This window comes from Meleagris gallopavo, chromosome 4 (assembly GCF_905368555.1).
Source record: "Meleagris gallopavo chromosome 4, MGAL_WU_HG_1.1, whole genome shotgun sequence".
NCBI lineage: Eukaryota > Metazoa > Chordata > Aves > Galliformes > Phasianidae > Meleagris > Meleagris gallopavo.
This window is the reverse complement of record NC_139407.1, coordinates 32,074,011-32,096,953: the sequence shown is the minus strand read 5'-3', so window position 1 is coordinate 32,096,953 and position 22,943 is coordinate 32,074,011. Positions and strand designations below refer to the sequence as shown.

At 35.5% G+C, this 22,943-nt stretch overlaps 1 protein-coding gene across 49 annotated transcripts in view; it reads right to left on the bottom strand.

Annotated features, from left to right (window-relative positions):
* The window catches only part of LOC104910702 (uncharacterized), a 158,977-nt gene that overhangs the window by 116,271 nt on the left and 19,763 nt on the right, over positions 1-22,943 (bottom strand). For 18 of the 49 annotated variants that reach the window (XM_085222761.1, XM_085222760.1, XM_085222775.1 and 15 more), the window contains exon 9: positions 9,408-9,539. In XM_085222761.1, coding sequence (XP_085078887.1) covers positions 9,408-9,539 — 132 coding nt within the window. Of the gene's footprint in view, positions 1-9,407; positions 9,540-9,611; positions 18,242-19,097; positions 19,194-19,333; positions 19,443-22,943 lie in introns of all 49 variants that reach the window. The other 31 variants (XM_085222776.1, XM_085222780.1, XM_085222782.1 and 28 more) reach the window with 9 other exon arrangements.

Genomic DNA, 22,943 nt, shown 5'->3' with positions numbered 1-22,943 from the left:
AGGTTTGAATGGTAGGATTGCTTTTCTCTCTTTTTTTTTTTTTCTTTTTTTTTTTTTTTTCAGCATACAGTAACAGTTTTAAAAGCTAAGCAAAGAAGCATCTCCTGCGACTGGGAGAAAAAATTGTATCATTAAAAGTCATTTGTCCCAAGCTTATTCAGGGCACAAATGGCTCCAAGCTAAAGGCTCACTTGCGTTCTTTTGTCTACTGTCTGAGGGCAGGAAGAAGGTAGGTCAGGATGAAGATGAGATGAACTATTTCAAGCTTCATTTGGCCTTACTTGTGGTGAAGAAAGCATGTCTCCCTGTGTCATTACTTCTGAAAGGAGCAGACTGGCAAAACACTTAAGAGCTCTATCACAAGGGATCTATCTTCAGGTAAGCTGCTGGCCAGTTATTTGTTGGCCAGCAAATTGGAAAACACATCATGTCTACTCAGCTACATTTGTTTTTCTGTTGATATTTTGTACTGCTTCACATCACTATAGCTTTTGAAGATTTCTTATTTTAAGTAGAGCCAACAGTTGGAGACTGTGTGTCTGGTTCTACCACTGCTGAGAAATTTTTCAGTCCTCAGAGGTACTTCAGATTAGTTTCTAGGTATATAGGGATATATATGGAGAGAAAGATATTTATTTATATGTGTGAAAATGCATAGAAGCAAAAAAAACTGAGACATGACTGTTTTTAAAGTTATGCCTTTACACTGTTTTTTGTCAGAGCCGATTTTTTTCTGCTTCAGTGTTCCTTCCTCCTGTCCAGGTCTACTTTACTGTAGATTTATGTACCAGTCACCTTCCAGTACTTCCAAACTGCTGGAGTTTGTTCAGCTTTGCACACATTAGTGATGGCTTCCCAGGGTTTCCCATTGGCTTTCTTCAGTCTTAAGAAAATTGATCTCCATAATTCCAGAAATGTTCTTTCAAGGTCCCAACAAAAACCCCAATTTTTTCATTTACAAGAAAGAAATGCTTTCTTAGTTCTTCTTCATGGGCTGAAGTACATTACTTTCTGCTTGCTCCAGATAAGACACAGGAATCCTAGCAGGTTCATCTGCTGCACAGAGAAAGTCCACGCTTTCCCTAACAGCTGACAGACAGAAGTGTGGCCCCACAGAAATGGTTAAGCACTGGCCCACACTGAGAGCTGAATCACACAGCCAGTCAGAAGATTATGCTGGCAGAAAGGATGAGGAATTCAAATGTCTGGCCATGGAAGGGAATGAGCCAACAGCAGCTGCAAATGCCAAAATCAATGGGTTGCTCAGGGATCCAGCAACATGGCTGGCATGAGTCAGACCTGCTTCACCATAAATGAATGAGTCCTCAGAGATCTGTATAGTTAGCTACTGCCTGTGAATCACTCCAGGACCTCCCATGTCCCTCTGTAGATGGTACGCAACTTCTGTGGCTTCTGATCGTATGAAGATTTTGGTATGCGACTCAGAGAAAAGGAGTTAGGCCACTTCTGCGCTAGCATTCAAATAGCACTCACCTCTTGTTGTGCATTTATCCATCTTTCACAGAAGGAATGACTGAAATCAGACACTTCCGAGATTAGATTATTTTAAACAAAAGCATTGATATTCTCTTAGGAAGATTTACCCCATTCTACTTCCTATCATCAAGAACAAAATAATGACAGTACTTTTCTCCAAATACCATGAACAGCTGTTTCTGAGAGTTTGATTAACAGAGAAGCATCTTTTAAAACAATGTTTTTATATCAGCAACTTCTTTGAGGGATCAAGTTCTTCACAATTCAGAGAATTGTGAAAAGAATCTTAATGAAGATTGGTATCCATGAAATTATTGCTTTGGTCACTAAAGGCCATGAATGATTGAATAAGTTATTGTAGCTTAAACTCTTGTAATTGTACCATGGGATTTTGGACACAACCAAACAAGAGGCTAAAAATTAACAGTATAGGATATATACCAAATGCAGGTACTTATTCTATATTTTTGTACTCCATTATGTAGCATTTTTTAGGACACATAATTCTTAGTTCTTACAGATGGTACATAAATATTGCTTGTTGCCCAGTGCGTTGGTTGATATTTTCTGGAAAGTTAATAACATTGTAATAATCAGCATTAAATGGATTGTACTGGGCTTTTAGGATCTTACATGGATTTAGAAATGTTTCAAAATGCTTCCACTCCTACAAGCAGGAAGAGATTATTTCCTTTAATATAATTCTATTTATTTAAGTAACTCTCCACTTAGGATTGTATTAGACTGTCATTGTAATGTCTAGCCATTTTCCAGGGAGATTACATGTGAACTTGCTTTTTTTTTTTCCCCCAGTCTCTGAACTAGAGTTTTTTCTAGTCTTAAAGTCACAAAAACAATGTGCCCTGAGGATGCTGAAGGTTTGAAAAGATTATCTTGGGAAAGCTAGTTTGAATAATGAGCTTCTTACATTGAGTTCTTAATGTGTTACATGTGCTGGTCATTCTTATTTTTTCTGGCATAGTCTTAGCCCAATTCTGAGCGCCTAAATCACATGTTAAGAGTTATTGAGAGTACTGAGACCATTCTCACAGATAGATTCACTGTCTTTTTTTATCCCTTTGTAAACCTGTACAGTCTGAAGGTGAAGGTTACACAGGGAAAGGGACAAATGCATCCCTCAGCATACTGGTAAGCTGTTCCTAGAGGCCAAGCTGAGCTCCCCAAGTCTAAGCCAAGTGTCCAAAAAGAAGGCGGCTGTGATGAAGCTGCGTTATTCATTGCATACCAGGCTACATGGTGCCCTCTCAGCTATCATTTCAATCAAAACAATGATTTGCAAAATGAATAATGCCTTGACTATTTATACTGTTAAACTTTTTTTAACATTGCTGTTTATAATTAGATTTCACAGGGAGTCAGACTGGTGCATTTCTCTGAGACTGACGTTTTTATCATATGAATATGTTGGATCAGGTAATCATAAGGCCTAAAGGTCAGGTAACATGACTGAATTGCTTCTAGTAATTAAATGTATTATAAATAACAGTATCTGCTGTAGCTAGAAAAGATCGTGTAGGTAGCTTCATGCTCTGTTTTATAAATCATATTAAAAAAGTGTATGGGTTGTTTTATATTAAACATGGTGGCTACATGTGCCAAAGATTTATTAGTCCAGTCTGTCTCATGGTGAGTGGCTGCAATCCAGATTCATGTAGTAGAATAATAAAAAAATTTAAATAGCTCTAGAAGTTGATGGACCAAAATGGAGTGAGTTAGCTGATTGGCTACCAGTGATGTCATAGCCATGGGCAGCTCTATATACATTTATGAGTGGTTTATTCCCTTTAATTTCCACCCGTATCATAATAGCAATCAGACACTCTAAGCACTCTAAGAGATCATTGAACTTTTCTGGTGACTGGAATATCTCAAACCCAGTTTCTCCCTGAACATGGGGCCTACAGTTGAATTTCCCTCTCTTAGAGCTGGTCATCATCTTCGTAAACACTTTACTGGAGACATTATACTTAGGGTTAGGGCTCATGCAGGCTTTGGAAGAACACTGTTCCAAGTACTTAGCATGAGATCCTGCAAACGCTTGAACATATATACAATTTCCCTTTTGCAAATAGTCCCACTTACTTCATTGTCACTATTATGTGAACAAAGTTATATCTGTGCTAAAAGTTTTCAGGAGACTTACTACATATATTTTCAGATGCCAAGAATGCTAAGGGCTCTTGAAGAAAATAGAAAAGAAATAGAAAGGCACATGATTTGGACTACACTCAGAATTTTCCCTAATTGCTTAAATCAAATTCCCACTAGGCATTAAAACTAAATTATCTACATTAGCTGAATTCCACTGGTCATTATTTGCTGGCAGTGGTTGATGTATCAGATTTTCTTCTTGTTTTTCTCAAACATGGGTGTATTAAATACAGGCGTTATTGCAATGTCTTGTAACCTCCCAGAGAATTTCCTTTAACTTACAGATAAGAGGCTTTTAAACACACTATTTGATACTTTAAAGTGACTGCATCAAATTTTGTACTTTGACAGAGTATTTGTGTCACGCAACTTATTGCACAAATTCTGAACCACATTTTGTGCTTCGATCTGCCTAAGATTCAGGCTCCATACAGAACAATCTAGTTAGCAGGTTCTGTTACAAATTAAGAATTAGAGCCTGTGGGGTACACTCTAACTAAAATGCTGTGCTGAAAAATATAGCAAGATTCTAGTACTGAAAGCACTAGCTGCTAAAATGAAACAGCATTAGACTTTTGCTTAAATAGTTAATAAATAGAATCATAAGGGCAAGAATTTTTACCATTCACATAGTCCGTTTTTTTTCTTTCAACTGCTTTCTTTATATACATATTATTGCTTTCCTCTAATTAGTATTAGGTGTTACAAGCAATACTTCAGCCATTCCCTTAAGAACATCTAGAGGGATTTTGATGTGCTTGTTTTCCTACTAGAATCTTTTTCAAAGTGCAGAAATTGTAAAACAATTTGACTCCCATGTCCAAATAGTGAAGCACTCATGTCAACACTGCATGTCTCAGCATTCCCTGAGGAGTAGGTGCTTTCTCCAAATCGAATTACAAATGATACTCTGATGGAGAAAGTAATAGTCTAGTAGCAGTTTACTCCTAATGCCACAGTTTTGTTTATTAGTTTTGGCTGTTTGATAAATAGAGAGAGTTTTTAATTTAATATAATAATTCTTTATGTAGGTAGAGAACCATTGCTGGTTCAACCAAGTAATATTCATTACCATGGGAGACAGTCAAATAAGGAAACAATATTCATTTAATCATTTTTCTTTCTGAGCACACTGCATCTAAGAGCCTTGGGTATTGACTTCATGGTCTTCTTCAATAAATGTAGGTAGCATGTATTATGGTACCAAGTTTAATTAACCTTTACTTTTTTTTTTTTTTTTTTACAGAGAAATGAAAGACTCTTTATTAAACAGACACTTAAGAAACTGTATTAGCTTTCTCCTATACAGTTATGATTTTTCTAGCAGCTCTGCAATTTCGTTGTAAATTTAGAGCTGTATAATAACTAAAGTCTGAGAATTTCACATACCTGAGTGTTTAATGCTGAAAATGCCTTCAGTTGTAAATGATTAATCATAAAAGATTTGGCTTTTCTAAGGAAAATACTTTCAGGAATTACAAAAAAAAAAAAAAGTTAGAAAAAATAGAAATTCTTCAAAAGGCCTAATTCCCACGTATGGGATCCTTTAAGAATGTTAGTAATAGAAGTAGAAAGTAACTCTTGGATCATTTCTTCCTGCACAAGGGAGTGCTATTCAAAACACAATGAAGACAAATACTCTGCTCAGTGAGTGCTGAAATGCTTATGATCAAAGGCTTTGTTATGGACATTGACCCCTCAGCCACTTAAAAGCCTGTGAGGCCATATGGCGACTGTCATATGACACAGGTCATGTTTTTTTGAAGAATTACTCCAGAGGGCTGCTATGACAAAAAAATTGAAGATGAATCTGTTTACATATTCACAGGGATTTCACATCACACTGATAAGAGGTCAAATGACAGTCTGCAATGTTTGGTAATCACTGTGATATAAGCATTTGCAGTTGGAAACGTTTGTGTCTTAAGTTGTAGCTGCATCTATAGTTGAGGCTGCCAAAGAAAAAAACAGTTGTTCAAAAACTCAATTCATTTGTCACACATCTATTAAAAAGGAAATAATTTCAATGAAATCTGTTTACTACTCTATGCTACAAATAGATAAATAGCAACCATCCAGTGAAGCAGCTGAAAGGTTCCACAGAATAAAATAGCAGGACTGCAAGCCAAACCTGTGGACCTAATATAGCTAATGAATGTGATGCTTCTCCTAAATACGTTAGCCTGGTGAGTCTGATGTGCTGTCTCTATAGATCACTATGTTCCTCTCAAAGTTCCAGAATTCCCCAGTGTCTGGGGAAGACAGTAACTGATCTCAATCTCACAGTTGTGACTGAGTGTTATAGACGCTTGATGAGGGACACAAACTCAGGAATAATACCTTCTACAGAGAGACACAATGAGCTCCACTTTCTAGATCACAAAGAGGAATTGATTGCCGTTTGTCACAAGGCTAACAATTCCTGTGTTAGCCACAGGAAATTGCATAGGAAACAGTACTAATGCTTATTTGTGTCTTGATATTGGGAATATTCACATCACATCAGTCCAGATACACACCACAAATCCCCATGTATTTTACAAAATTTTACAAAATTTTACAAGTCACATTCAAGCTGTTCTAAACTCTTTTAGAATGTTCAGATACTTCTGCTGTGATTCTGGAAAGAACTCCATAACAAGAAAGGGTAAGTGGCAGACTGATAGCTTTGATTACCTATATGTATCAGACCAGCTGGTGTCTGGGTGTGCTGCACTATGTGCCAAACCTCAGAAATAATTTATTTTAAAATTTTATCACAAAGGACAAAGAAACACCAGCTTCATTGGTTTTACATGGGTAATCTAAGAGATTATCTGAAAAAAAAAGTCTCAGATGGTTTTAAAATGTTGTCGTATCACTCAGTTTGATCACTACAAAGGTGATAATAATAGTCTAGTAATCTTTGTCCCACTATGCCCAATTATCCATCATTGGAAATTACTTATGGGCATTGCTTACACTGAAATACTTAAATGGTAGTTGGTAAACCTAATGATCCATTCTTCACATGTGATGAGTGGAGTAATATGCTCCAATAATGTAATCAGCTTCTCCCAATTAACTGGAGTCCTTTGAAATCCAGATAATGAAGAGCACTGATTGATTCTGTGTTACCAAAGAAAGGTCACCAGGATAAAGCTTGCCTCCCAGAGTACCTTCTTGTTTCGTAAAAGAGGCCCTCTCCTTGCAGCTGGATTCTCATCTTACTGATTACCTGCTATATGAGAAATTTCAGTCTGGCTTCAGGCCTGGACCCGGCCCAGAGGCTTCTGTCAACAGGGTTTTTTATAATTTACTTATTGCAATTCAAAATCCCATTAAACCAGGTCTTTATCTGGCTTGCTGCTTTGGAAGTACTTAGTATTGTTGGTCAGTGACTGTTGGGCCACCTTCAACACATTATGAAACTTTCAGCTTGGAAGTTAACATGATGCAGGCTCCAATTCCCAAAGATGCAAGTATATACTTAAGTCTTAACGTACTGCATGGGTCTTAATACCTGCTAAAAGTTAAGCGTGTGCTCATGTATTTTTATGTACGGGTTAGAATTCCCTTCTGCCTACAGAAATGGAAGTGCTCAAATGTATTGGGGTCTAGGAGTTTTGGTTTAGAAACTTTAGCCCTTTTTGTATTACTATCTGAAGTATTTTTCACACCCTTTCTGAGTAAAAAAAGATACATTTTTCATGAACGAATTTTTGTTGCAGTATGTCAACCTGAAAAGACTTCCAGGGCTTAATAAAATTTTTAAAATAGAACTCATACAATTCTTTTCCTAGCTTTGATTTTAGGGGACAAAATCAAATCACTTTCAGACATTTCCTAAAGATCCCCTTCATCTACTTTTTACTGACACAAGGTCCCTAAGTTCCTCCAGAATCCATTTGCACTTTTCATTAGTCCATAACTTTGGATTAATTCCATAAATTTTCCTAATCAATGCAATTCAAAGATGAGATCAGGCTCTTAACCAGTGGAAGTATGAGTCTGTTACCCCTCTGCTTCCTGCTCAGTCTCAGCTCACATAGTTTAAATATAAACAGAGGAAAACACATGTAATCTTTTTTAAAAAAAAAAAATGGTTTGGAACTTATGAGTAACAATTTCTGATACAAATGTTAGAAAGAAACTGATAAAAACTTAAAGTTTATCCAATTCACTGTTAGTTCTAGTGAAAGTATTTACAAATTTACATAATTTTCCAATTCCTCATATAAAAAGGAAAATCAAGAGATGTGATTAATGCTTTTGAAAGCTTGTCTTCCAGATGTAACTCTTTTTTTCTGTAGAAAAAATCAACACATACTCTTCACCACTGTAGACTCCATCTACACAATAGAGCTGTCTTTCCTTTAAATGATATGTACTAGTAGGAAAAGAGGTAATGCTTTATAAAACACAAGAGTAAAAAAAAAAAAAAAAAAAAAAAAATTTCAACAAGTTTCCCAAATCTCCAAAAAAGAAGTATCAATATGTTGGCTGTTCTACTTTTCATCATTACTTCACAGTTTCAGTGTTGTTGCTTTCTCCCCATAGGTCCCTATCTCCCTTTCATTTCAAGCTAATGGGTCCAAAATCTGTTAATGCATTTAATGTATGCTTTAGGGACACATATTCAAATAGTAACATCTAGCATGAGTGCTTTAAATTATCTTGAAGAATGCAAGCACAATTTAAGATGCTTCTGGCCTAAATCATTAATGAGGTTACACACCATTAATGGTGGAATTTGCCTGTACAGTTTACTTGAAAAAAGCATGGATTACACATAGAAAAGGGATGTCCCACAGTTTTGCTTTTTAGTGAAATCTCTGTAAGGCTACAGTAAACTTACTATTTCACAGATTTAATAAAGATAGCATGCATCTGAAAGAATAGTTAAAGCAGCTAAAACCAAAGAAGTAATCTGTATGACTACTTTTGGATGTATAACACAGGCGTGCCCACGTTTATATAGCATATGCAATACTCTGTGATGCTGCAGGAACTAAGCTGCATTCAAACACAAGAATCTCTTTAGCTTCCTGAAGATTCCTTTCTCAAACCCCTTAGATTAGCAACTCATGTATTGTCAATTGTACATCACAGTTTTCTAACACAAAACACTTCTCAATCATCATATACCCCAACGTGTATCCAACAACACAGCCACAAAAACATTCACCATTTACAGAAACAAGACCAACAGGTAAAAGTAGAAGGTAAAACTTCAAAATCTCATCCTATTGAATTCATCACTAGCATTAATTAAATAAATAAAATAATATTGAGAAAGAATGGACATCACCAAATAAAGTATAACTTTTGCAAAATAATACTTAGTATTACTTCAGAAATCAAACAGGTTAAATATACCTGATTCAACAGTGTAAACCACAGTGTAAAATTAGTAACATAAACTAAGCAATAGTTTACACTAAAATTAACAAAGAAACAAAAGTTATCCATGCATTTAGTTATCTACAGTACTTATATCACAACATGTTTTCAGAATACTTTGCACCACAGTTAGGATTGTGCTGCAGGAACAGGAATTTTGAGGGAAAGATGCCAGTGCTACCATGCCCAAGTGATGGATAGAGTAGCAAGTAATAAAACATTTCAGGATAGGCAGTAAACAAACTTTAAGTCCTTTAAAGGCATCTCTCCACATATACCACGCACAGTACTCTGAGCTGTCAAAATGATAGCCCACATGCTACAAGAGAAGGAGCATAGAACAATTTGTCACTTACCATCATTTTCAGCTGCTCTGCATGTGAAGATCAAGCAAATGGTGAGGCTTGTACAAACTGCACATGCTGAGGCTCCCAAATCAGAAGCAATCTCCAAGATTATCATAAAAAGAAATGACAGTAAGAGGTGGTCTAGACAAAATTTAATAAATAGTGTCATAATTACAGACTCAGCATTACTTAGAATGTATTTCAGATATTTACAATATAAAATTGGTGAGCTGCGGATTGCAACCTGATGTTTCAATTGGTCTCACGAGTGAACGTTACAGCAAATAATCCACCTATAAACAAGTAACAGAAAACACGTCTGTATGACTGTTCCTTGTCTGACAGTTACAGAAGAACATCCCTCCTGTGTTATCTGGTCTTTTCATTCCAGTACCTTCTGAAAACTAGTACACAGCAATCACACAACTTTTAGATTTTCACACTAATGTATCAATGTTTTATTGGTGTTTTTTTCTGTGTGTTTGTGGGTTTTTTTGTTTGTTTGTTTTTGTTGTTGTTAAAAATGCTCTTTGTAAATTCAAATACTGATTTGTTTCCAGTAGAACTCCACTGTAAACCCTTAAACTTTCATTAAGGGATCTGATTTCCAATTGTTTTCCATTTCTGTAACTGTCCAGACCATAACAAAGAACATTCTTCTGTTAAAGCTCTAAAAAGTTTGCCCACATAAAGATTGAGTAGGAGTCCAGGGGTTTCTGACTAATAGCTGTAACATGATAATGTTAGAAAGTTGTCAGGCTGTCAAAAGCTAAAGTATTCCAAAAGCTGAAGTGTTAGGCTTAGGTCTTTGTTTCCACTGATATTAGGAAGAGCTTCATGGCCTCAGTTCTCTTACATTCCCCCATGTGTTCACCTCTGTTCAACAGGAACTGGAAATGACTTGGGAATAGATTTTTGAACCCCAGCTCATCAAATTGGTAATTTCAGTGACTGCACCAAAAGCATTCATGCATGAAAATGCTCATCATAGCTGGGACAATGTTATCCTGAAAACAGAATGGTTAGGGAAATACAAAAACATTACTGTTCTCATTTTACAGTGAAGGAGAAGATGACTTTTCCCAAGACAAAAGGGAATACAAAGTAATCATTATATTTTATATTAACAGTTTTAAACTTTTGTGTATACTGATTCATTTGGCAACTTTACTTGTAAGAACTGCAAAATAAAGAAATGCAAATGAGGAAACAAAGCACAGTTCTTGCACTAAATTTTCCAAATTTGACACCAAGTGGGTTTCTTAACTCAGGAAAAATAATTAGTTTGGAAAATATCTATTATTATGGCAAAAAAAAAAGAAAAAAAAATCTCAAGAGTAGCAGAGTATTAAGATGCACTGGTAATATGCAATAATCATAGAAACAATATATAGAGAAACCATTGTCTAATCAATGCAAAAAATGTAATCAGATTGGTATCTTGCGAATCTTCTGTATGACATCTCAGAGCTCACCAGAGCACAGATACTTAAATTTTCAAAGCACTTAACATCCCATAATATACACTGATCCAAGGCACGTAATTGCTAGAGGCAGTTTAAGAGTTTGTTACTAACTTCAGTAGTAAGTTTGGGCCCCAACTAATTAAAGGATTGATGTGGCCATTTTAATTATTTCAGTTGGACCATGACTAGGATTTTCAATCACCAGACTGGGAGAATAGCTAGAAAATGTCTTCCCAAGCCTTCAGCACAACTGCTTCTTCAGCAGCATTCTTCATGTTTTTGAAACACAATGATGAGGAAGATACACATATGCCCAGGTATCTCTTCACATGTATATATATCTTGCCTTGCATTTGCTCATTTTTACATTGTCAGGCAGATTGACTCTGAATGCAAAAGTAGAGAAGATTACAAAGAGTAAAGATGATTGTTAAGATAAAGATGATAGTTAAGATAAGCGACATTATTTAAACACAGTAAGGACAGAAGTTTAGCCACTAAAATTTAAAGTAAATTCAAAATTATATTTTTCCCTCTGTATGTAACTTGTGTACCAACAGTAAGACAATGAGGGACAAAAAAAAAAAAAACAAAACAAAAAAAAACTGTAGAAAAAGAAAGAGTTTATGAATAGGAATAGTTTAATTTTTAAGTTTTCTTTAGTCTTCACTGTAAGACTTTGCTTTCCATTACTCACAGCCACACAAAGCTATAATTCTGCAACTGAAAAATTCCTATGCTGTCCACCTACTTTAATCTTGGGGTTATTTTTCCAAGTAATTTCATCACAGTGAATAGTTACCATGAATTTCCTTTTTCAAAATCATGAAAATTTTGCCATTGATACCATTATTGTAAATCTCATCTTTCTATGCCTATTTATCTAGATATCTCAGAGCATTTAAAAGTAATGCTGTTCTCCATTTGAAGATAAAAATCCTAAGGTGCGCTGACATTAATCTGAGAACCATCAATACAAGAACCATCACATGGTAACCCAGTAACAGGACATCTCGAGCCAGAATTTCCTCATATCAGAGAGTATGTTTCCTGCTGGCACAGTAGCATTTCATCTTACTATCACTCTAAATCATATATTTAACTTGTCCCACTCTTCCAGGAATCTCTGGCTTCACCTCTGAATATTTGCGTCTTTTATCTTACCCCAGAATCACTATCCCACTAAAAAGACTTTTGCACTGTTTTTTGTTTGTTTTTTTGTTTGTTTGTTTGTTTGTTTTGACGTCTTTATTATCGTGCCTGTGGCTGTCAGTCCCATTAGAGAGGGACCGTGTTTTGAATCTGTGGTCAGACACTGCATAGTATACATTGAGTTAAAGCCATCAGTAGGTAACCTAAGCTCAGAGATAGTGCAAAGAATAAGTACCATTAGAATTTGCATCTCCTCTGATCTGAGCAATGTAATAACTAAGCTGCAACAAAAATCCTAGGATATATTGTTGACTATAGGCCAGATCTTCAGCTGCTGCTAATTGCTCCTGTTCAGTAGAGTTCTGCAATTGGAAGCCTGGTCTAACTCCATGAAATCACAGGAAGAAGTGTTAAAGATAAGTTTGGCTCTATCACAGCATCACTATTAAACTACCTGTAAAAGATTTTGGTAGCAAATACCAATGGCCAAATTTTTTCATTTCCAGTTAAATCCAGGGGGAAAAAAAATTGTTTTCATTTAAATAAAATGAATTTGTGGCAGTGAGAGATTTTCAAATTCAATTCCAACAGAAACATCCCTAAATACTCCAATGCATATATCTGTAGCTTGGAAAAAATATCGAAGCCTTGAAAATATCTGAGCAGGCTAGACTCAATATGCAATCAAAAGGCTATAGTTCTTGTGCAGTAGATCCCAACAGCAGTGAGTTCCACAGCAACTGGCTCAGTTTAAATATTAATATAGTGAAAACTGCAGAGTTTGTGATGTTCCATCCAATGTTTCTTGCATGATTAATACCATTCGCAAGTATATTTTTTTCAGGCAAGCCTAGAGAGATTATTTACTTTATGAGTGATTCAGCCGAAGGCTTAATTTGTGCCAGTTTGCATCATCTTGACCATTAAAAAAACTACTGTAACTTTGTCATTAGGACTGTGTAAGAGTCATTTGACATAAGCGAATATCTTGTATGTCTGTCCCATCTTGTGATACAGAGTAAGTGCAATGTGGATTGGGATATATCGCAAATTGTTCCGTAATGACTCATGAATTAGCTGGGTCTGCTTCAAACAGAACATTCCTGAGGGGTAAGGTAAAGCTGTCTTTGACTGAGACTTATCTGGAAAAGAAAATTCAAAGAAGAGCATTCAATTGTTTGCGTGGCTTGCACTGAATATTTTTAAGCTCCTCTTCATCACTTTGTAACATTAGGTAATTGTTTCAGCATAGTTCTGTAAGCCACTTGAATAGACAATGTGGTCAAAATATGTCCTGTAAGAGTACTAGCTGATGGACAGTAAAATATTAGTAATGAAAGAGCCATCCTTTTTCTGTCTTTCCAAGACATGTCAGTTAATTATTTGCTTAGACTATCATAAGAGTAAGGGTGAGAAGCCTTTAACATGTTGACTCCTAAAAGGCATTCCAGAACATAACGAAGACTTAAAAGTAAACAATACATCAAAACGATGCCAGGTATCACCTCAAAGTTACAAGCCTCTGATCAGATCTGAAGGAATAAAAAAGAATTTCTTTTCCTATACAGTACTCAGGTAGCATCATTTGAAAATGGATTTTAGCCAAGAAAAATGTTCCTACATTCTTCCTGTCTTTTCCTGAGATTCAGCAATGTAAACAACTATTTAAACTGGCCCGCAAGGGAAAAAGTGTTCAGAAAAAAATAAAAAATCAGTAAATCACCATGTGGCTTTGCAGCTTTACTAATTCCACATTTCCAACATCTGAATGAAGATCACAAGGCTTATGGCTGCACTTCTCTGCCAACGACAAGAAAACAAACTGGGAAGAGTTTTTTATAAAGATTAATTCTAAACCTTTCTACAGAAAGCATAAAAAAAGAATTCATAAATGTTATAAACTACTGGATATTGGCAAAGCCATTTCTATCACCTATTACTAAGAAGGTAAGGAGAAAATATCTGAACAATAAATCCCAAATAAATAGGTATTTTATCTATATGGTACCCAACACCAGAGAGAGAAATCTGGAACAAGAAACTACTTCCTGGTGTTAAATCCAGTTCCTTGCTAAGCCAGCCACTATACCATAAAACCCTTTCAAAACTCTACTAATTCCTTTCAATAAGCTGAAGCACAGATATTTTGTCATCAAAAATATACTGTTTGAAAGTACACTAACCCTTCTGCTTATTCATACATCAGTGCAATATTTGAACTTTTCAGTTGCAGCCCAGTAGAGACTTTGATGATGAATACGAAACAAACGGTGCTTCATATACCAAGCAGAGTGCATTGCAATAATTTAGATTGAAGGTAAGAAGGAAACAAGTTATAATGGTGAAGTCTGTGTTAGGATGAAAAATACTAAAAGCTCAGAGTCAGATGGAAATGCTCAAGAACACTATCCTAAAAACTAAGTGGGAACCAACAGGAATAATGGAAAGAGAATCTGTGGAAGTGCATTCAGGCTGTGTCTTAGATGCATATTTAGCATATCTTTAGATGCTATCCAACATTGCCAAGAGGAAGGTCCAAGCTCATCCTTCCTCACAAACTCCTCTGCCTACCTGTAGGAATTTCACTTATCTATCCTGCCTATTCCAGAGAAATCACACAAAACTGCAGTGAAATAGCCCTATTGCCAAAGATTTCTTCAAGAAGGGTCTGTAAGCATTTCCAGTAACAAGGGGACCATGAATATTTTCCATAGACTTTTGGCATTTCGGTGGAATCCCTTTCAGATTTCCAGCAGCAGTCTACTTCTTCAGAAACCTTTAATCATCTTTACTGCTGGCAAGACATGTGTTGGAAATTTTGGAAAACAGAATGAAAAAGCACATAACTCTACAGAATTCACTAATAGAAAGTGAGAAATAAAACCTGCACACTATTATTTGAAACTTCAAAATCTACTGATAATAAATGGAATCTGGCTAGAAGCATTCTGAAATTGATATTCTTCAGTAAGCATCTCCAGAGCTAAATTGTCCTTACAAGAACATAGGTTTCTTCTACCTACATTTTGACCACTTTCTGAACACAACAAAACTGAGAAATTATTTTGTATTCATATAAAAAGTATCTCCTTTCTTGTCCTGAACCTTCTCCTTTTCTTCTCTCTTTCTCCTGTTCTACAACTTCTCCAGTCACAACAGACTATTACGCACCTCTGATGCCTCCCCGACAGATCTGAAGTGCAGCATTTCCAGAAAATGCTGTTGAAGAGGGGTAGGTTGCAAAAACAGAATCCTAGAATATGAGAAATTCAACACATAGAATTTATCAACACCTAGAATTTCACAGAAGTTCTTGCACTCCTGAGCAAGAAAATACGGAAGATTTATACTCCCTGGGAGCTGAAGACTTGCAGATAGTATTTGGAAAGAAAAATAAAAGAAACAAGGAAAACAATAACCGAAGAAATTGGAGCTTGTCGAAGAAAGACTCTTCAGTTTTTGTACGTTTATGAAAATCAACATTGAAATTCTAAATGTTCTAATCCACATCCAAATGGAAACGAGTAATTCTAAGCTGTTGGAAGTTTCCACTTTCTAAGTCTGTTCTCAGTTACCACTATTGGTCTTCCACTCTACAAAGCTACAAAAGCCAATTATTTTTGAAATTTTATGCAAGTAATAGTTGCAGCTCACATCTTACATTTTTAAACAATTGTGTTCTGTTGAACAGAAATATAATTTCTACTTAAAATCTGTGTTGATGTTGACAAACTCAAATGCTACTCCTGATTCAAACACTAGGTCTCCTAAGTTTTGAGACTTGAACCAAAAGTAGACCCAAAAGTAGAATCTTCTTCAGCACAGGGTCTCATATGCTTGTAGCTGTCAAAAAAAGTGGGTAAGATCACTTCTTTCTCTATCCAGAAGAAGGAACTGTATTCCCATCCTTTTGGTAACAGCATGGATAGTTCAAAGGAGGATATTTCTGCTTCTGGAGACCATAAACTTAATGAGGAGACCTCTATTTCCTCACACTATGTAAATCTAAAATCAAAAATCTAAACTTTTATTTTAGTAAAACATGGTGGGGAAAAAAAGTGGACCTGAACTGCAGAAATTTTGAAAGTATCTTAAAAATCAAATTAAAAAGTTATATACACTTATTTGTTTAAAAATACAAAAATGTTATGTAGAAAACATGTGAGAATATGAATAGAAATATATCTATCGCACAGGTATGTATATAATAGATAAATATTTGCACTAAATATAAGACAGACTACACTTTTTTATGCAGATGGTAACAAGATTTATCTTTATATGGTATGATTTATGGAAGTAGAGAAGTAAGCAAGAAGAATAAATCTGTTATTAGCACATGCAGGAATAGATAGATGATTTACCCAGTGATAAGAGATGGCTTGATTCTCTCTCATTTTAGAAAAAATGCTCTCGCTTCAACTGTGGTGTGATTGAAATGTTATGACCAAACACCTAATGTGATCCCATTGTACACGCAGTCTCCAAATTCACATATTTTCCCCCACATTTTGTTGTTTTGTATGCCCCTTAATAGGTAAATCAAGTTGCAGTTGTATATAAGCCATGGAACACAACAGCACTGTATGCAACTGCTGTAGAAGAGCCCTTTATAATTTCAAACAAGACATTGCCAATCCTCTGTTAAATTTCACTGGGTAATTTAAAACATATGTAAATAGATTAATGGTTTTATATTCTTTTGGACTGTATTGTAAAGACTGCATGCTATCAGTTGCAGTAACAGCTTTAACATGCAGAAAATGACAATAGATTGCAATCTCTGTGGTACAGCAGTGATTAATCATTTGGGGGTGTAGGGGTGTTTAAAATTGTTTCCCTCCTACATGTAAGATGGTAGAAAAATACTAAGAAAGGGAAATGTCTACACACTGACTTGATTCCCAAGACAAATAAAATCTACAACTGAGTTCATATATAAAGTCTAACTTAGTTATACTGAGATAGTGAAGAGCATCAAGTATCCACTTATTTAATGTGGTAATCTCAGAATGAAAAATATTTTGGAAGTAGAAAGGTTCCAAGCACTTGCCTTTGTGGGGTAGAAGACTAAGTCAATCAAACTGGTATGCAAAAATACAAACGTTCAAATTTATATTTACATCTGTCGTTTCTAAACTCAGATTCAATTCCTGAGCACAAATTACAAATGTCAAAGGTGTTATTCAGCAATGGAAGAAAAGATATATATATGCACAGGCAGCTACAAAACCACAGAGATTTTTGTATAGAGTGGTTTTGTAATGGTTAAACCTGCAAAAGAAAGTACAAATTACTAGAAAAATATTTCATCCACAAAAGAGCTCCATACGTAATAGCTTTAGTGGAATGAAAGTAGGAGTATTTGGGTATTTTAACATTTTGTCACATAAAACAAACATCTGTAATCTGTCTACACCACCACCTTATCCCTTCTACTAAAACTAATGTAGCTGCCCTCACAGTGAAACAGTTTTCCCATTCAGCCATTGTAGAACAAGTCAAAATGCTAGCAAAATTTTTGTTTTAAGAAGTGTTAGTGATACATGTTATATGTGAAACCAATATCATTTTTCAGAATGCTTTTTTTTTTAATCGAAATAGAAATGAATTCTAACAGATCTAACATATCACGTAATAAAGTATTTAATCCACATAAAAATTTTTACATATTTATCCAAGTACTCTTGAGCTAAAATGAATTCAACAAAGTCATTGATACGATTAGGGATTTTCTCTGCTCTAGCTCTCTGTATTAAAGGAACAAGATAATGCATTTCCATCTCTGAAGGCAGAAATCTCATTCAGCCTCCAAGGTGACACTGAGTTATAAAAAGTGTGGAGAATTCCCCTTCATCATTGAAGAAAGAAAAATCATCCTTCACAGACAAATCTCTTGTCATGTTGCACTAGACCAAACAAATGAAAATATTTGCATTCCGAAAAATCAGATAGAAACTTTTCTGTCACCAGAGAATCAACCAAGGACTGGACATTAATCTACGGGAAACTGCTTTATAAGCTTTCTTCTGAGTCAAAGCAGATGACTTCTGAAACAGTGTCTTTTGCAACAACAGTATTCCAGTTCACTCCCACCTCGGAATTGATTTTTAAAGGCAACAATAGCTCACACAGGTGTGTTGTCTCTTTTTCATCCCTTGTTCTCCACTGGAAGGATTCAGAATACCTCAATGGCAAGAGTAAAGCACTATGCCATCATTCATGCTTTACAGGAAGACATGTAAATAAAACAAAGTACGCATGAGCAAAGAATATAAAAACAAATATCTGCATGTTCAGTTTTCTATGTGAAAATGGTGTAGCTAGGCTAAAACATCAGAGTAAAAAAGCATTGATATGAACTTAAAAAAAAAAAAAATTGAGTTAATAACTAACATACCAACCTATACAATTAAAATTTTTAGAGGTTCATTCCCTCTAATTCATAGGTAAACACTATACTGAACTTTCTAACATTTGGTTTAATCCAGACTTCATAATGGTTCCACTAGCAATCCTAATCCTGTTTTGTTTTTATAAATGGATTTCTCTCTCCAATAGTTAGGATAGAGTCTATCAGTGATTTTATGAGAGGTAAAAAAGAAAATAAATCTTTGATTGGAATAGGTTAGTAATTAGACTGTTACACTTTTTACTGAGTCAAGATTCTTAGCAGTGATACCTAGCTTCTTTTTCTAAATACAAAAGATTGTAATGTTCACATGCTCAGTACCTATGCATTGTCCTGATAGATATATGTGCTCAGCTACAAAACAGAGAAACAATAAAACAGTTTTTAGAAGTTTGGTAACTATTTAGAACCAGGAAGCATTTTTGAGGCTTGGCCATATCTGTCAAAATGACTTTTCCCGAAAACAGGTTGTAATTAGAAAGGAGATATTCTGAAGGGATTTCCAAAACCATTCATTCAGCTCAGCACTACTGTAGTCTACAATCAGGTTCAGCCTTTTCTTCTATATCTTTCCAATGAAAAGCTCATTTTAGCAAAGCCTTGAGAAACCTATAGAATGACAGTAATCTAATGTACAGAATGAGATTTAGAAAGAGTTGCTATCCATACATTGCATTCCATGGTACCTTTCTTCTTTTCTTCTGTACTTCAGATAGACAGCTAGAGACACTGAAAGGTCATGGAAGAAGAATATAACACAACTCTCTGTGAGGAAAAAAAATAAAAAAATAAAAGAGAAGATTTGGTCAGAAAAATTTAATTTAAGTATCTGTATTAAGTATTGACTCAGTATCTGAAATGGCACATATTTTTCTTCAAGAATAAAACTGGAGCAGAAGGCTTACTCTTGTCAGGCTGCTTGGATTATGAAAGTCTCTTCTCCCTGGAAGTTTCAGAGGTAGTTAAACTTAGGGTCAGTCTTAGCTTCTGGCTCCCCAAAGCTCTGACTTCTTTCTAGGAAATTTTGAAAGAAATTTCTAGAACATATTCTGGAAATCCCCCATATTCAAGCAGCAGAAGTTCATGTTATTTAACTTACATGCATATCATAAAATCAACTTTGAAAGGTTTTTGGAAAAAGAAATATAGAATGCTATTTATGAGGCTCGTCTCCATTCAAACTTTTGTGATCCAGACCATGACATGATTGCCAATTTGCCAGTATAAATAGGAAAATTGTTGTAATTAAGTTTCCCTGTGCTGCTGTTCTGGAAAGTTTTGACCATTTTGGATGTTTCGGAGTCAATGGTTACCCAAGAAGCACAAATAAGAAGAAGGTCATGGCAGGAAGGAATTGTGCATCACTGAGCACAAGGATGCCAGCCCACGTGTACAGCGCCAGTAATTGTACTGCCTTGTTTGTAAAGGAAGAAGAAACTGATGAGATGCCCTAATGAGGCAGAATTAACTGGGAGGTTTCCATGAGAGCCACATTCCATGGGACAATGCAGGCATGCAACATTGCTATACAAAAACCTTCCAGAGAGAGTCTGGATGATTACGTTACTGAAGCGTCTCATTTTTTTACCATAGACTGTACAGAAAAAAAGAAAAAAAATGGAGATTTGTTGTTGATTTCTGCAAATGATTAGAGTATTAGCAAAAATGTTCAAGACTATTATGATTTTTATTCTTTGGAACAAGAGTCATAACATAAAACATCTTTTAGATACATGTATACGAGAGGAAAAAAGGGAAATTATTTACATCTTCTGACATAGGCACCTGGCCTTCTGCATAGCATACGTTTCTATAGAAGGCAAGTCAGAATAGCAATGTAATGTAGTTTCATAAAATTAAAGACTAACAGAGCCACTTAATGTGAATTCCTTTAAGGTATACCCATATTTAAAACAAAATAAAACAAAACAAAACAGTTCTGATTCTTCAGCATGGTTCTGAAATTTGTCCTTAAAAGGGTATTCCTTTTTTAAACACCATCTTTCTGTTAGGTGGTAAATAAAATTAGACTTTGGCCATTTACCTATTTCATTTACATATTTCTGGTTCATGAAATATTTAACTGAGATTGGACAGCAATCATGAATAGCTGAGACAAAACAAAACCATATATAGATATTCCAAAGCATATTGAAATGTTTCCTTTGCCACTTTCTTCTTTGTTTTCTCCTAGTAAGAAATTTAACAGGAAAATATGATGTACCAGAGTTAAGTTATTGACGTGCACATTTTTTCAGGAAAGTTGATGTGTTTAACAAAAATCAGAGAAAAAAGCTACAGGTCATTTAGGGATTGAAGAAAATGGATGGAGAGGGCCAGCAACATGTATTTTGGTCTCAAAGGAGCAGCAATAGTGAATAAACTGCCAAGATTTCTTTCCCATGCCAGAAACATAAGCCAGCTCCTATTCCTGGAATAGGAAAAGTTAAGTCAGTGCAGCAAAGCTGGCCAACTAGCTTACCTTGGGTAGAAGTTGTTCTAGGTTGTAGCTCTAATTTATGCGGACTAATGTAAAATACTTGCCTAACCAACAAGCTTGCATGTAAAATCAGCTTTTCCTAAGGAGGTTAATTTTGATGTCATGGGCTGCAGACAACTGAATGATTTCAAGAACTTTGCAGCAAAGTCTGAGTCGAGGCATGCAATTTCTACTCCATCAAAAACAGGCTGATAAAAAATTGCATCAAAGTAATAAATCATCTATTGAAAATGCTACAGGCACTGAACCACGCATTTAGCATTATCCAGTTACAGGCAGATACCAAGAAAGCCTAGGTTGTCACTTGATGATATTTTTATTTAACTGAAAGTGAGAAAACAAATGCTGGCAATATTAGCAGTGGACATTAGAGCTGCTGGGGATCTGCAGAAATATAAAGAGCCTCAGTAGGCCACAAATGAAAAACAAAAAACAAACAAACAAAAAATAGTCTGAGGCCTTAGGAAATACCATTACCTCAAAACTAGGCAAAGGCAACAACATGACCATCTGCAACTGAAATCCTAAAGAATGTTTCCTTTTACCGTTGAAGTTGTCATTTCATTTAAACTGAGGAAATGTCTGCACATCTCCCATCTCTGGAAGTGAGGCCCAATCACATCAGGGCAAAGAGTTGTTAGTTTTTCTGGGGGAGGGAGAGAATTTTTCTCCATTACAGTAGTGACAGTTTTGCAGAAACATATCTTAAATTCTCTTTTCTATTTCTCTTCTCTAAACTGTCTGCTGATTTTTTCCCTTAAAGCACTGACGACAATTATCCTTTCCATAAATATTTCTCTGAATGCATTGCAAATAAAAATTATTTCAGTTTACTGACCCATGAAAAGTCTTTCTGTAATTTAATCAGGGATAATAATAACCTTGAAGCTGTGAAACGCCTCAACTGCAATTTTCTGTGTAATGAACAATAAACTTTTATATTCAATAATAATGAAGTGTATATTCACTGAGGCATACATTTCTAACCACATAGTTCTGAGAGGAATGACATTTTTAAAAGCAGTTACACTCCACACTAATTAATTTTGAGAACATAAACACTCTCCACAGTTGTAGAATTAGACAATTATATAATAATGAGTTGTAATCATAACAGTTTTTTGCTCTGAAGCTATTATTCTCTCCATTACTAGGCTCTTGGAGCATATGGATAAATACTACAAATGAATCAGCAATACAAAATGTATGCTTTAGACTTTAGCTTAGAGTTCAGCTATTTACAGAATTGTTTGTGTCAATGGCTGTTCTCACAGCAGTAAAGCTTTAAAACTTAAGAAAATCACTGAACCAGATTCTGTCTTCATATAATTGGAGTTGTAGACAGTTTTGTTTGGGAGACTTCATTTAAAATATAAAGCTGCAACTGACAAAACCCAGGTTATACCCCACATGATACAAGTGCTGCATTATTCGTTGTTCTGGACATATAATTAAAATGATGATTGGCTCTATGCACCTTACAAGCAATTAATATATTTTTTCCTTTTAACTATCAACATCTAAAATCACCAGGCAGAAAAAAAGATACAACCACTGAGGGAATTTCCAAATTAAGAGGTCCCTGAGACTCCAAAACAAGCCCCAGAACTGTAACAGACACTCTTATTTTTGTAAAACATGCACACTAGCAGAGGCCCAGCTTACTGCTTTTAACTACTGCAGCACTTACACTTCAAGGCAGGATGCCCTGAGGCTAATACAAAGGGATCCCAGAGCTACCGAGCATCATGGACTAATGAATCTTTTCCCACGACAGGTACAGACCTCGGGACTGGGGTGGGAGCCAAACTATCAGAGGAAAAATTCAGTGAATCTGCAGTGACATAGGCTGTGTACAAGAACACGCAGCAGTCTGGAAGATTTGCCTCTATGCATTTCACCACGTATTTCATAAATCTTAGCACACATCTATCTGTCACAATACATTTCATTCAACAATACATGCTATCAAAACCACACGTGAGTCAAGATGCTGCCAATCTTCAGGTTGCTTC